At 55.3% G+C, this 12,380-nt stretch overlaps 2 protein-coding genes across 2 annotated transcripts; one reads left to right on the plus strand and one right to left on the minus strand.

Moving 5' to 3' along the window:
- Positions 1–2,159: 2,159 nt before the first annotated feature.
- Positions 2,160–3,970, plus strand: NCS57_00182700 (uncharacterized protein; the record flags this gene model as incomplete). Its single annotated transcript, XM_053051878.1, has 2 exons — positions 2,160–2,529; positions 2,628–3,970. 2 exons carry the CDS (start codon positions 2,160–2,162, stop codon positions 3,968–3,970), a joined length of 1,713 nt encoding a protein of 570 aa, XP_052920393.1.
- Positions 3,971–8,161: 4,191 nt separating this feature from the next.
- On the minus strand, positions 8,162–12,262 carry NCS57_00182800 (uncharacterized protein; the record flags this gene model as incomplete). The annotated part of the gene is made up of 4 exons (XM_053051879.1): positions 8,162–11,625; positions 11,674–12,014; positions 12,071–12,139; positions 12,210–12,262. 4 exons carry the CDS (start codon positions 12,260–12,262, stop codon positions 8,162–8,164), a joined length of 3,927 nt encoding a protein of 1,308 aa, XP_052920394.1.
- Between the last annotated feature and the right edge of the window lie 118 nt (positions 12,263–12,380).

Here is a 12,380-nt window from a genome sequence, read left to right on the forward strand (position 1 = left end):
TTGTTCACATTCATGGCCTCCAGGATGTTTGAGCATGGCCCCCCTCCTTCAAACAGCGAATAGCTGCAGCCACTCGTCTCATTGTGTGTTTATTTCGTCTGCGCGGATATACATGCACATAGTGTCATGGCCTCGAAGCTGTATGTATGCAGTCTGTTGTCGTGTCGATCAGCCCAGGGACAACGCCCAAGACTCAGGAACTAGAGCCACGGATAACGCAAGGATTGCCCCCTTGCACGCCCTGTCTCTCCCGACTCCATGTCTCTTCTCCAAACGTCCAGCCTCTTGGGAGCTAGCAGCGGTCTTCTCGCGGTAAGGGCAGGGCTTCTCCGGAACGACATCTCTCTGTCTTCCGGACGAGCTGGCCAGCCTCCAGTCCCCCACTGCAGAGCCTGCAGAGTCCACAGAGAATGCCGCGCCCCACCCGACTGAGCGCTGGAAGAGCCCTGCCGGAACCCACTGTGCCCTGTGAGCGTCCACTGGAAGCTGCTCTGGCCGTCAGAACCCCGTTGAATCAATTGCCAGTCCTATGATCCCCTCGTCCATCTCCCCATCCACATGCCCCCTTTACCCCCATCAACACGTCACAGACTCCCCCTTCACCGAGTCGTGAAGCAGGAGTCGACAGTAGCCGCGACAAGGCCACAGAGACACGGCGTCTCGGGCGAGCCAGCCTCGACCGAGGGCTCCTCCCCGCGCGTCCCCCCGGACAAGTCACCCAATCCTTCATCCCTGTCCCAGACTGGTATAACGGCGCTGCTTATACTGTCTGCTGCACGCAGCATCGACATTTGACAAATCCATCACCGCCAGTCAAGCCGCAAATCAACGCGCGCGGGTTCAGGGACAGCAAAAAGCACATGGCAGGATACTTCGTAGAGAACGTACAAGCACCAGGAGTCTCTTCTCACCGGTCATGTCAAGTTCACCACACAGCATTGGGTGATCCAACAACGTACAGTACATACATACTTCATACATACATAAAGTACAACGACGATATCACATCACATACACACCTACAGCCGCGGTACAGTAGTAGCAGCAGCAGCAGCGCAGCAGCAGCAGCAGGCCCATGTACTCGCGCCCAACCGACGGCTCAACACGTGGACGACCGAGCGCTTCGTCTCCCATCATCCATTCAAGTTACTTCGGCCCTGTCCTGTACGGATACCGTGCTGCTGTCTGGCGCACCCCAGCCAACGCCAACCTACCTACCCAGCCCAGCCGCCGCCCAGACGCCCGAGAGAGCCATCACCCATGCATGACCTGGTTTCCCGCTTTTGATATAACCGTCGTGTCGTGTCCGGCTAGTTCTCTCCCTCTTCTTTAACGGCCTCTCATCGGACAAGGAAATCCTGCACCTCATCACCCAGAGGAACCATCCGTTTGTCGACTTGTCTCTCTCTGTCCTGTCGCTTGTTACGAGTCACACCCGCCTCACGAGCGCTAAGCAAACGGAGCCAACCACGACCAACCAACAGTTGACTCAAGGCATTAGAAAAAGCAACCAGCGATTCACCCGACGACCGGACTTTGTTTTTTTTTTTCAGTGCGGGCTCGCTACCAAACATCAACAAGAAAAAAAAAAACAAGAGTCAGCACCGCACCAGCTACAGTACTACGCCCAGGTTGGCACCGGACACAGCCCACTAAAAAAAACCCACCGGTCAGGAAGCCGTCGCCTCGTGGACTGTACCCAACCTACCCCACCATTTTTCCGCCCAGACCAGAAGTCGCGACCGGAGCCCAGGCTTACAGGACCAGAGAGTGCAGAGACTGAGGGGACCCGCCCGTGCTCGCTCCTGCTCCTGCCCTGCCCACCCACCTTCCAGTACTTCCACCATCCCACCTGCCTGCAATCCCACCCCGGTCTTAGAGGAAAGAGTCCCCCCCCGGCCCCCGGATCCGCCGCCACTGCAGTCCTTGTTCTTGAAGTACCTCCGTACCTACGTACCCAGCTGCTGTGCCACCACCGCCATCCACATCCACACCCACATCCACCTCCGAGGCATCCCTCTTTACTACTAGTACTCCTCCTCCTCCTCTTTCTACATACCCTTTTTCACCAACACCATACTGTACATCCCAACCAAAATAGTCGTTCGCTTTCACGTCCTTTCCGACATCTACGGCTTCGACCGTCCCCGGCCGACATCATGTCGCCCAATCTCAAGCCGCTGATCCTCCCGCAGCTGGTCCAAGAGCGCCGCAAGTGGGATATCCAACAAGTCAACGCTGAATGCGACCTCTCTTACGTCTACTACACAACAAACTCGTCTTCGTCCGATGTCGCCTCTCCCGTCACCCCGACTTTCTCTCCCAAGGGCCACTTTCGAGTGTCGAGCTCGGCTTCGTCTCTCGACCTTCCTCCTCAACTGAACGAGAGTCCTGTTTCTCCCACCCAGTCTGTCCACCCCAAGGCGCCCATGCGACTATTGCCCGATGTGCAGGAGGAGCCTTTGGAACCCGAACATGAGGATGACAGCCCTGATCTCGAGGATCACTTTGGTCTCTACAGCTGCCTCTGTATGTCCCGTCCTTTTGGTTAGGTCTTTAGGAACCGTCCTCGACCTGTTTCCCTACTGGTGCCCTTGGAGTTACTGACCTAATGCTTTCCCGTTTAGGCGACGAGCCCTGTGAGCACCGAGATAGTTCCGAAGATCTAATGTTCAACGGCAACCTTGTGAGCGACTACGACATCGACTACGACATGGGTTTCCTGAGTGACGGTGACGTCCCCCCCGAAGCCCCCTCTCGAAAGAGGTCGGGTACCGACTCTCCTTTTGCTGGTCTCTCGTCACGCATCGGCTCGCGACTCCCTAGCATGTCACGATGGAGATCCAACAGCCGCGCGCGGGGCAACCCTATGCTCTCTCCCAGCACCGAGCTTAGCCTGGAGAGTGTCGTGCTATCTGGAGGCCCTTCGAGTCGTTCGTCGTCCATGTCTGCCCCGAGCCGACCTGGTCAGGACCGTATGCCGGAAAACATTGGCCTGCCTACACCTGCAGTGTCATATTATGGAAGCACCGAGAGCGTCAACCTGCCAACCACCCTGCCTGCGCCCATCGACATTGAGAAGGCGCAAGCCCACAAGGAGCGGTCGAGTTTGGAGCGAGAGCGTGGCCTGGCTACTACTCCTCTGCTTCCTCCTCTTATGACAAGCCCTCTCAGCGGACCCCCGCCCGAGTCGCCTCTTCAGTCGCCCACTGTCGCGCCTCACTCGGCAACTGTCGACATGCCCTCACCGCTGCCGCCTTCGACACACTTCCCTCGACCGTCATTGAGCACCAAGCCGTCTGTCTCTTCGTTCCGACACTGTCCCAACAGCCCCGAGCTGCCGCTTCCGCTCCCATCGATTCTGCAAGAGCACGATGAGTGGTCGGACCGCCTGGGACACGCCAACTTCACCATCACGCCGCAACCGTACCAGCCTGATGCCGTGAACCTCGAAGCGCTCCGGCAATTGCGCCACGACTGGGATCTGGCCCGATGTAACTACACCAAGCACCTGGTCCGAACGGGCGAGAATTATGGCGAGACGAGCAAGATCTACGCATTGACCGAGGCCAAGTGGGCGGACCTCGAGAAGCGATGGAGGACAATGCACGACAATCTCATGGAGCAGATTGTGGAAGCTACCAGCTCGGCACCTTCATCGACGAGTTCCGACCGAAGCCGAAGCCGTGGTCGCGGACGGGCACGAGCCAGCAGCGGCGGAGCTGCCCTCCTCGGACGACCTCCCACGGACGACGTCTTTGCGGGAATGCAGTGGCGACGGCTCGAGGACGGACTTCCCAGTGCGATTCCACGACTGGTTGACGCAGATGGCAAGTTCCCGGCGCGAGGCGACGAGGACATTGTAGGACCCATGCAACGAGACGAAGTGATGCTACGGACGCACAGCGAAGAGCGCAAGGGAGCACGATTCTGGAAGAATCTGGCCGGCAAGGTCGGGCTCCGAAAGTAATGGATTTGCCTGATGAGGCGATGCGATGCGATGCGATGCGAAACTCGAAGACCAACGATAATACATATTAACGACCTTGATGCGATGACGACTAGACAAAACTAGAAGTCATTGAACGACACGGCCAGCTATCATGGGGTTTGCTGGGCATTTCTATTTCTCTCTTGTTCCTTTTTTTTCTTTCTGATCTTCTTTACTTGCGGAGATACCCCGACTCATGTCACTCCTTTTTTCTTTTTGGGATGATTCCCTGTATAGCCACGACGGCAACTCGCAAACCCTTCGCGTTCTGTACTGCGCTGAGCAGACAGACGTGTGCACATTAGTTATTATTGGTTATTGTCTACTCTAGACCTGTACATAAATGGATGGATGGACGGGAAGGGACTGGATTGGAGGGGCGTTGCCAGGGACATTTGTTTTGCAGTTGAAAAAGTCAAAAAGCTTAGATCAGGAGGGAGGGAGGCGAAAAAGGGACAGAGCGATATGAGCCTGTCCCTGGAGTTTGTACTGCTTTTTTTGGTTTGGTTGATTTTACCCTCTTGAAGGGTGCATGGAACACACATGCACGACATACAGGTTCAGATGCAGACACAAAGAGACAAACAGTTGAGTTATCCGTCGACAATGGATGGCAAATGCAGATAATGGACCTGGCCAGGGATGGATGATTGGATGAGCATCTCTGGCAGGTTGGGCAAAACAGGACAGGACAAAGAGGGGAAGCCAGAGACGAGCATGACATGACACAGGGGGGGTTTGTACAATCATGTGTATCGAAGAGGAATGTGTCTGTGCCTCTCTGATGGCTTGGTGGAGGGTGTAGGAGAAGCCCTCGGACCCTGAAGAGGAGTCGAGGAGCAATGAAGTAAAAGAATAAAAACGTTGAACAAACAAGCTGTTCCTTGGTGTTGCTCATGTTGCTCATGTTGCTCATGTTGCTCAATGGTGTTTACTGAATGTTTCGATCGACAAAGAATGTTTCGTCGATCAGACCACCTCTGCAAACTGACAGGATGCAGTGAAGCCATCACCCTTGAGAAGCCAGAGATGGTTGATCCAAGCGAGGCAGAAGGGTTTGAGCGTCGCACTGCCTGACGCGGCGATACGATATGATGCGACCCCTCGCTGAGCGGGCGTCGCCTCACTAACATCTAATCCAACACGACGCGAACCTTTCAGGGCTGAAGAACGCAAACCATGACGACAGAGGCTTATACTTTCCCCCCGCGTACGGGTAACATACGCGTCGGAGAGTAGACGCCACCGCGTTTGAAGACCGACATGAAAGGGACGAGCCATTGGACATGAAACCACAACGCACAAAAGGCTGCTTGCATGGTGTGTGGCACCATGTTTAATGGAAGGATGAGCCGGGTTGGTTTTAGCCTTGACAGATCTGAATATGTCGTCGCCCGTGGTTGGAAGTACAAACGGGAGGATGCATTCGGGGAAGAAAGAGGGAGGCCAATGTTGTCTCGGAGTTGTTGACAGTTCTCGGTGTGGGTGGCGTCTCTCGTATTCTGTTGTTTTCTGTATGCATACACGACTGAGGAGTATCTTACGCGTCTTGTTCTTGAACAGAGTCCAAGATACAAAGGGTGAAGCTTCTATATGTGTCACCTGTCGCTGTGCCAGGACGAGTTGCACAGCGAGGATAGGTCCCGTTTGACGAAGTCGCGGGGTTGATGCGGGACAGAACGAAGTGGACCCTGTGCGCCTTTGACAGAATATTGTGTATGCTTCTGGTTTATATAGGCTGGACAAGTTGAAGTCGGCTGTGCCTGTCGTGAATACTCGGGTATGCTATGTAGTGTATGCAGACAGATGTATAAGGCTAGGATACTGTTGATCACGGCTATGCTTGGGCAGGACTCAGTCACTCTGTATTAAGCTTAACAGGTATTGTCGATCACATGTAGATCTTATACTATACAACCGCAATACATGAGTTTCCTTTCTACGGATATATCATCGCTTGCTCCGAGTCCGTAGTCAACCTGAACTATCTTGCCCCACCTGTCTGCTTAATTGACACATTGTAGAGACAATGACTTGGACGCAAGCCTTATTGTCAAAGGCTTATTCATCAGTCATTCAGTAATGATCTAGGACTGAGGAAGCACATGTGAGACTGCCGCAGGAAATGACGTGCACCACTTGATCCAATTTTGGCATTGCGTCTAAGACACAAAGTGAGGACATCTCTGTCTCCAACTCTTCCAGCCCTGTTTGAGGTTTCAAGAACCTAGAATAACTTGGAAAAGAGCGACATGGGGTACTTTCGAAATGCTGGTTCATGATGCTCACCAAGAGTCTGGGAGTGTTGAGGCGACTTGCATGGTCACCAACATTAGTCATATCTATGCCAATAGGCCCCAGACCTAGTTTTCTATTGAGTCTCGGAGGTTTCTCTTGGCACACCTCCGGTCATCATCGATTCATATCTCGATCGGTGTTCTCGTTGTACTTTGACCAACGCCGCCTCTGTAGAGCATGATCCAACGTCGAAAAGTAATTGACGACTATAGTGAAGTCGCGTTAGAGATTGTTCGCTAATACATGATAGAATAGCTGTTGGTGCTGACTCGATACCCATCCTTAGCCCTGATGCCTCCGACGACTCTGAGAAAAGCGTCGGAGTCGTCCAGCACCCTAAAAAGAACATCAAATCAGACGAAGCCCACACAAAAGACGTTTCGACATGCCCTCCTCTTAGAGGAACGTGCCCATCTGGCGCGGCTAGAAGGGAGTGGGTGACTGCGAGAGGGGAGTTCCGAGTAGCTCAGGGATCCCGGAAGAGGTCATGGGCAGGAACGAGCTCCTCAGTATCGGCCTCTATTAGACCGTCATCTCTCTCTTCGAGTCTTGTAAAGGCCCCGGTGCGTCCTTGACCCATTCGCGGACGCAGCACCGGGCCTCGTTTACGGCCATGGCATGGCAGTAGGTAGGGATTCGTCCGGTCGTCCTGCCCATGAACGGCGACATGGACAGACTCAAGCTCCCTGCTGGTCTCGACTCCGACAGCATCGCTCTTGCACATAGGCGATCTGAGATCGCCTTTGGAGACCATACACAGGGTCGACGCGGGTCTTTCAAGACGCTCCGCCAACGGTTCTGGAACAGCTCGATTCATGGCCTTGGAGGCGCGGAACCGATCAGGACGGAGCCAACCTGAGTCGCCCCGTTCACGTCGCCAAAGACGCCCAGACGGCTCCTAAGAGCAGCCTCCTGGACGAAAGGCGCTCTGCTCCTCATGTCTCCGCGACGCCCAGCTTCCACACCCCAGAGCTCCCTCCAGCGGAGAACACTCTGCTCTTCCCTTCTCCCCAGTGCGGGTTTACTCTCGCCCGGAACACGGATGCTAGCAGAACTTTCGCTATCGATAGTCTGCTTAACACCCCTAATGTTACCACCTCTGGCGCTGTCAACAACGTCTCTGATACGCCTGACTTCCGCACGCCGGAGCTCCCCCCCCCCGAGAACACTCTGATGTTTGGCTCTCCAAATGGCTTTACTCCCAACACGCGACTAGAGACCCCCGATGTCACCAGACTCAGCATCGCCAACGTCAACCGCACTCCCAGTTTCAACACACCAAAGGTAACAAGAGCTGATAAAACGCAGGCCACCAGATTGAGAGTGACACTACCAGACCTCCCATGCCTGGATTCTTGTTCACCACTCAAGAACGGAAACAAGTCATGGGTTCTTAGAGACGATGTCTGTACAAGTTAACTGGGCCGCATTACATACTGTTGAATTCTCCCTAGATACATGGCAGACATCACAAAACATCACCAGGTAAAAGAGATTAACAGGCACGGCGTCAAACATGTCATTTCCATACACGAGCCTCCCGGCTCTCCCAGTCCAACACTATCAATCGTCTTTCCTCGACGAGATATCCCAGGAACCAAAAAAAAAAAAGCAACAACAACAACAAACAGCAACCGACCGACACAAAAACCAACTCAGACACAACTCAGACAACAAACACAAACACAAAACTTCCACTGTGGTATCTTGCGCGACCACCAACGCCGCGCCCAAAAATGCTTTTCCCCCAACGCCCCAAAAAATGCAGTCATACACATTGAATTATCTCCTCCCTAGGAGGATCGGAAGCCATGCTCCCCCCCCCCCTTCCCCCCGTCTCGTTGCCATCTTCCAAAAAAACATCACGCTCCCTCACGACTGAGAGCGAGTTCGAGCCCGCGTCACCCGCTGGGGCTTGACGGGCGTGCCGTTGCCCGCCATGCCCAGATCTTCAGCGGCCTTGACGGCACGCTTCTTCTGGGCAGTGGACTTGGGCTTGGCAACGCCCGTCTTCCCCTGCGTCACCTTGGCCTTAGTAGGCCGTCCGCCCTTCTTGGGCTTCGCCTCCTGGACGCTCTCCAGGGGCTCCCTCCACCCCACCGACTTCTTGCCCTTGCAGGCACTTGACTCACCAGACGCCCGGCTCGCGTCCGAGTCATCCTCATCCTTGGTCTCTGCGTGCTTAGCCAGGACCTGGGCGGGATACTCGGCGCTCCCCTTGTTCCTCTTGGTGTTGAGGCGCGTCTGGTGGGTCAAGTCCTGCTGCTCGCTGCGCACGCTCGAGTTCAGGACAGCGCCGCCATTGCGGCCGGCGCCAGACCGATTCAGCTTGATCGGAGTTGGGATCGACGACTTGGGAGCACCGCTGGTCTGCTCCCGCGACCGAAGTCGCGTCGATCGCCGTGTGACTGGGCCCTCGGCCTCAGCCACCTCCGTCTGCTTCTCAACAGTCTCCGTCACCTCTGCTGTCGCCTCTTCAGCATCAGCAGGGAGATCTGTCATCTCCATCGCCAGGTCTGTCTTCTGGCGGGTAGACTTTGTGCGGCGAGCTCGCTTGGGCGTAGTCTGCTTGGGCTCCTCCTTGCTGGACTTGACCTTCTTGGCAGGTGACTGCACTTCTCCACTGTCGTCATCGTGCTTGCGCTTGTTCTTCTGTGGGCTCCCCCTGTTAGGGCTTCGTGCTTCCAGAGGCTGTCGCTTCGCAATTGGCGCCATGGGAGATCCGGTCTCGGTAGTGGTAGTAGCGATACTCTGGCGGGAGCGCTTGATGAACTCTCGCATGTACTCGCGGCCAGGGCTATCATAGTCATGGCGGCGCGCGTCTGCTGTCTGGGCGGGTGCTGCTTCTTGCGCAGGCGTAGTGTCAGGAGTCGTCTTGACCTGGGGAGCATCATCGAATTGGGCTGTGGCCTCGGTGGGAGTAGCCTCAGTGGGAGCAGTCTCAGTGGGAGCAGTCTCAGTGGAAGCAGTCTCAGTGGGAGTGATCTCAGTGGGAGTGATCTCAAGAGGAGCAATTCCGACAGGAGTCATATCGGTACGAGCAGTTCGAGCAGTTCGAGCAGGAGTGGTGGCTGGTAAATCATCCCATGACATCACCAGAGTCTCGTCTGCTCCCGTCACCTTGGGAGTCTCAACGCCGGGAGTGTCATCAGATCGGTTCTTCTGGGCAGGGGTGCTTGCCGGCAAATCATTCCACGAAACCACAAGGGTCTCGTCCGCACTACCCACCTTAGGTGTCTCGAGGGCGGGAGTGTGGTTGCCACCATTCATGATGCCAAGACCAGTGGTATTAGGCGTCTTTAGTAGGGTGTCAATGCCAGGGGTTCCATGAATGGTTGTGTGCCCATCAGGAGTAAAGCCATATTGGGGGGAGCCAAACATCAGGGTATTCTCCCCGGCGGGGAGCTCTGGGGTTTGGAACCCAGCGCGGCCATTAAGCGCGCTGAAGCCGGTGATGCTAGGGGTTTGTAGCAAAGTGTTAACACCAGGAGTGCCACCAATGTTTGTGCACTCGGCAGGAGTAAGGCCGATTCGAGGAGAACGGAACATCAGAGTGTTCTCCCCTGGGGGGAGCTCTGGTGTGTGGAAGTGAGTAGCAATCGAAACGTTCGGAGTCTCAATCACACTGTCGATAGTCGGAGCCCTGTCAATGGCGGGGGACTTGAAGGTAATTCTCGGGGAGGAAGAAATGGAGGGCGACATGGAAAACTGAGATCCGTCGAATCCTTGGCTCGCGGGGAACATGTGGGCGTACTCGGCCGATAGCTTAAATCTGACAAAGAGTCTGCCGTTCTGCTCAGTGACAACGACCTTAGCGTGGCCCTGGCATCTGTCATCGGCCATGCGAGAAAGAGAGTAGACGGGAGCGGGAGGTGAAGAGACATGGGTCCCGAAGATATCAGGGTTCTGGCGCATGTCGATGTTCACAACGCCGTGCTCAATCGTAGCGGTAGGGGTGGGATGAGTGTTAGAAGGAGCTTGCTCAGCCTTATCTGCGGCATCAGTGTCGGCATGGATTGGCTCGACAGTGGCATCCTCTTGAACGGGCTCAGTGACAGTGTCAACGTCCATTGTGGGCTCAGGCTCGGTAACCTCTTCGACGACGCTGAGCTCGGCGGCGGTAACAATATCCATGGTAGGCTCGGACTCGGAAGCTTCCTCGACGACGCTAAGTTGAGAAGAATCAACATCGGTAGGAGTAGACTTGGCTGGGGTAGAGGTGACAGAGTCAAACAAAGAGCCAATCGAGATGTCATCGCGGAAGATATCCTGCTCTTGGAATCGAACCTTCTGGGGAGAAGAAGAAGCGCGTCGTGCCTTATCCTTGAGGTACTTTCGGAGGAGGGGCTCACTCTGGCGTCGGCGGGCCTTGTTGACGTTCTTAATACGCTTGGGCTCGCTGGCCTGAACAGAGGTGTTCATCCAGGAGATGGAAGAGTTGAAAGCTGGCGAAACAGTACCAAAGTCAAAGGAAGCGGGCTCGGCAGATCGAGGAGTAAGTTCGAACTGAGGCAGCTGAGGAGTAGTAGGAGGAAGGAGAGCGGCCAGGCCGATGGGGCTGTCGGTCTGGATGGGAGTAGCGGGCGCTCGCATAGGACGCACGGGGCTGAAGGCCTGAGGGGTGGAAGGATCGCGTCGGCTCCATCGAGAGGGAGTGGGAGCGACAGGTCGGGCGTGAGTGAGATGCTCAATTGAGTCATCCTCGAAGGTGTCGGCGGATCGGGTGAGAGGAGTAGAGTCGATACCACGAGGGGTAATAGCAGGCTTCGCAGGGTTGGGCGATTGCTGGATGGGGGTAGAAGGAGCCGAATCGGACTTGGTTGGAGATGGAGAGGCCTTGGGACTCGAGCCAGGAACAAGCTTGTAGACGCTGTTCGTGAGAAGGCGCATGCTCTTCTTGATGGGGCTTGTGAGTCGGGCGATTCGCTTCTGTGGCGATCGCGCTTCAGCGTGGATAACGGGTCGGAGGATGGCTGTGGGAGTGGGTGGTTCGGTGTAGTCGGTGACATCGGACAATCTGGGTCCAGCAGAAACAGGCTTGCGAACATTGCGCTGTGTCTGTCGCATGATGTAAAGAGCCTCGGCGATGGATGCCGTCTTGAGGCTGACCTGGCCGTCGCCGTTGATCATAGCTCGTTCGATGATAGGAAGGAGTTGGTGGTAGACGCCAAGCTTGTTACCTCCGTTGGGAACAAGTGACACAGGAATATCGACAGTGTCGGCACCGGCGTATCGCTTCATAGGCACGACCTGGACAAGCTCACCGCGTCGGGATGCAATCTTGTCTGCAAGGTGGGTTTCGGTGGATGTTGTCATGTAGTAGTTGGTAACGTCGACTAGAGAGAAGTCAGTGAGTGAATCAGTGGCAGAAACGGCAGACATACCCTTGGCGAGCATCCAAATGTTAGCTACTTCAGCTTCAGAGCAAGCTTGTCCTTCGAAATCGATGTCTCCCTCGACAGGCTTGAAGTCCACACTTCGACGTCGAATGCGTCGCGACTCTTCCTCGAGAGTAAACTCATCGGCAGCCGGCTCAGGCTCAGGCGCGGGGGTCTTGAAGGTCTTTGTGACAACGGAGTCGAGGTGGCGGCGTCGGGTGCAGAGACCGACTCGCTTCATGATCTGGCCGGTTTGACCAGTCGAGGCATGGCGCTGGATCGGGATGCGAGACCAAGCTGGAAGGCGAGAAATGGGTGTAGGGGCGGCGAGATCTGTGCTCCATGACCTGCAATCGCGTTAGCTATCTCGTGCGTGGCGCAACAACATTGTGCGCAAGCCTACATGTTGGTGGCTTCTGTGCCGGTCTGGGCGTTGGAGAAGAAGGGGATGAAGGAGGTCGAGACGGGTTGACTTGGAGTAAGTGTTAGCACACAATAGAAACTTCAATAGACATGGCTGATAGAAAGAACAAAGAACTCACATCTTCATGGGTGATTGCCCAAAGCCCCATTTGGGGAGATCCGCGGCCGCCATCGCGAAGGATGTGCAGCGCGGGAACGAGAGAAAGTAAACAAACCGCCCAACACAGCGGGGCAACGATCAAAGAGTTGACGAGAAATCGGTTAAAGACGAAGCTTGAATAAAGTTCGAA

This window comes from Fusarium keratoplasticum, chromosome 1 (genome assembly GCF_025433545.1).
Source record: "Fusarium keratoplasticum isolate Fu6.1 chromosome 1, whole genome shotgun sequence".
NCBI classification, from domain to species: Eukaryota; Fungi; Ascomycota; class Sordariomycetes; order Hypocreales; family Nectriaceae; genus Fusarium; species Fusarium keratoplasticum.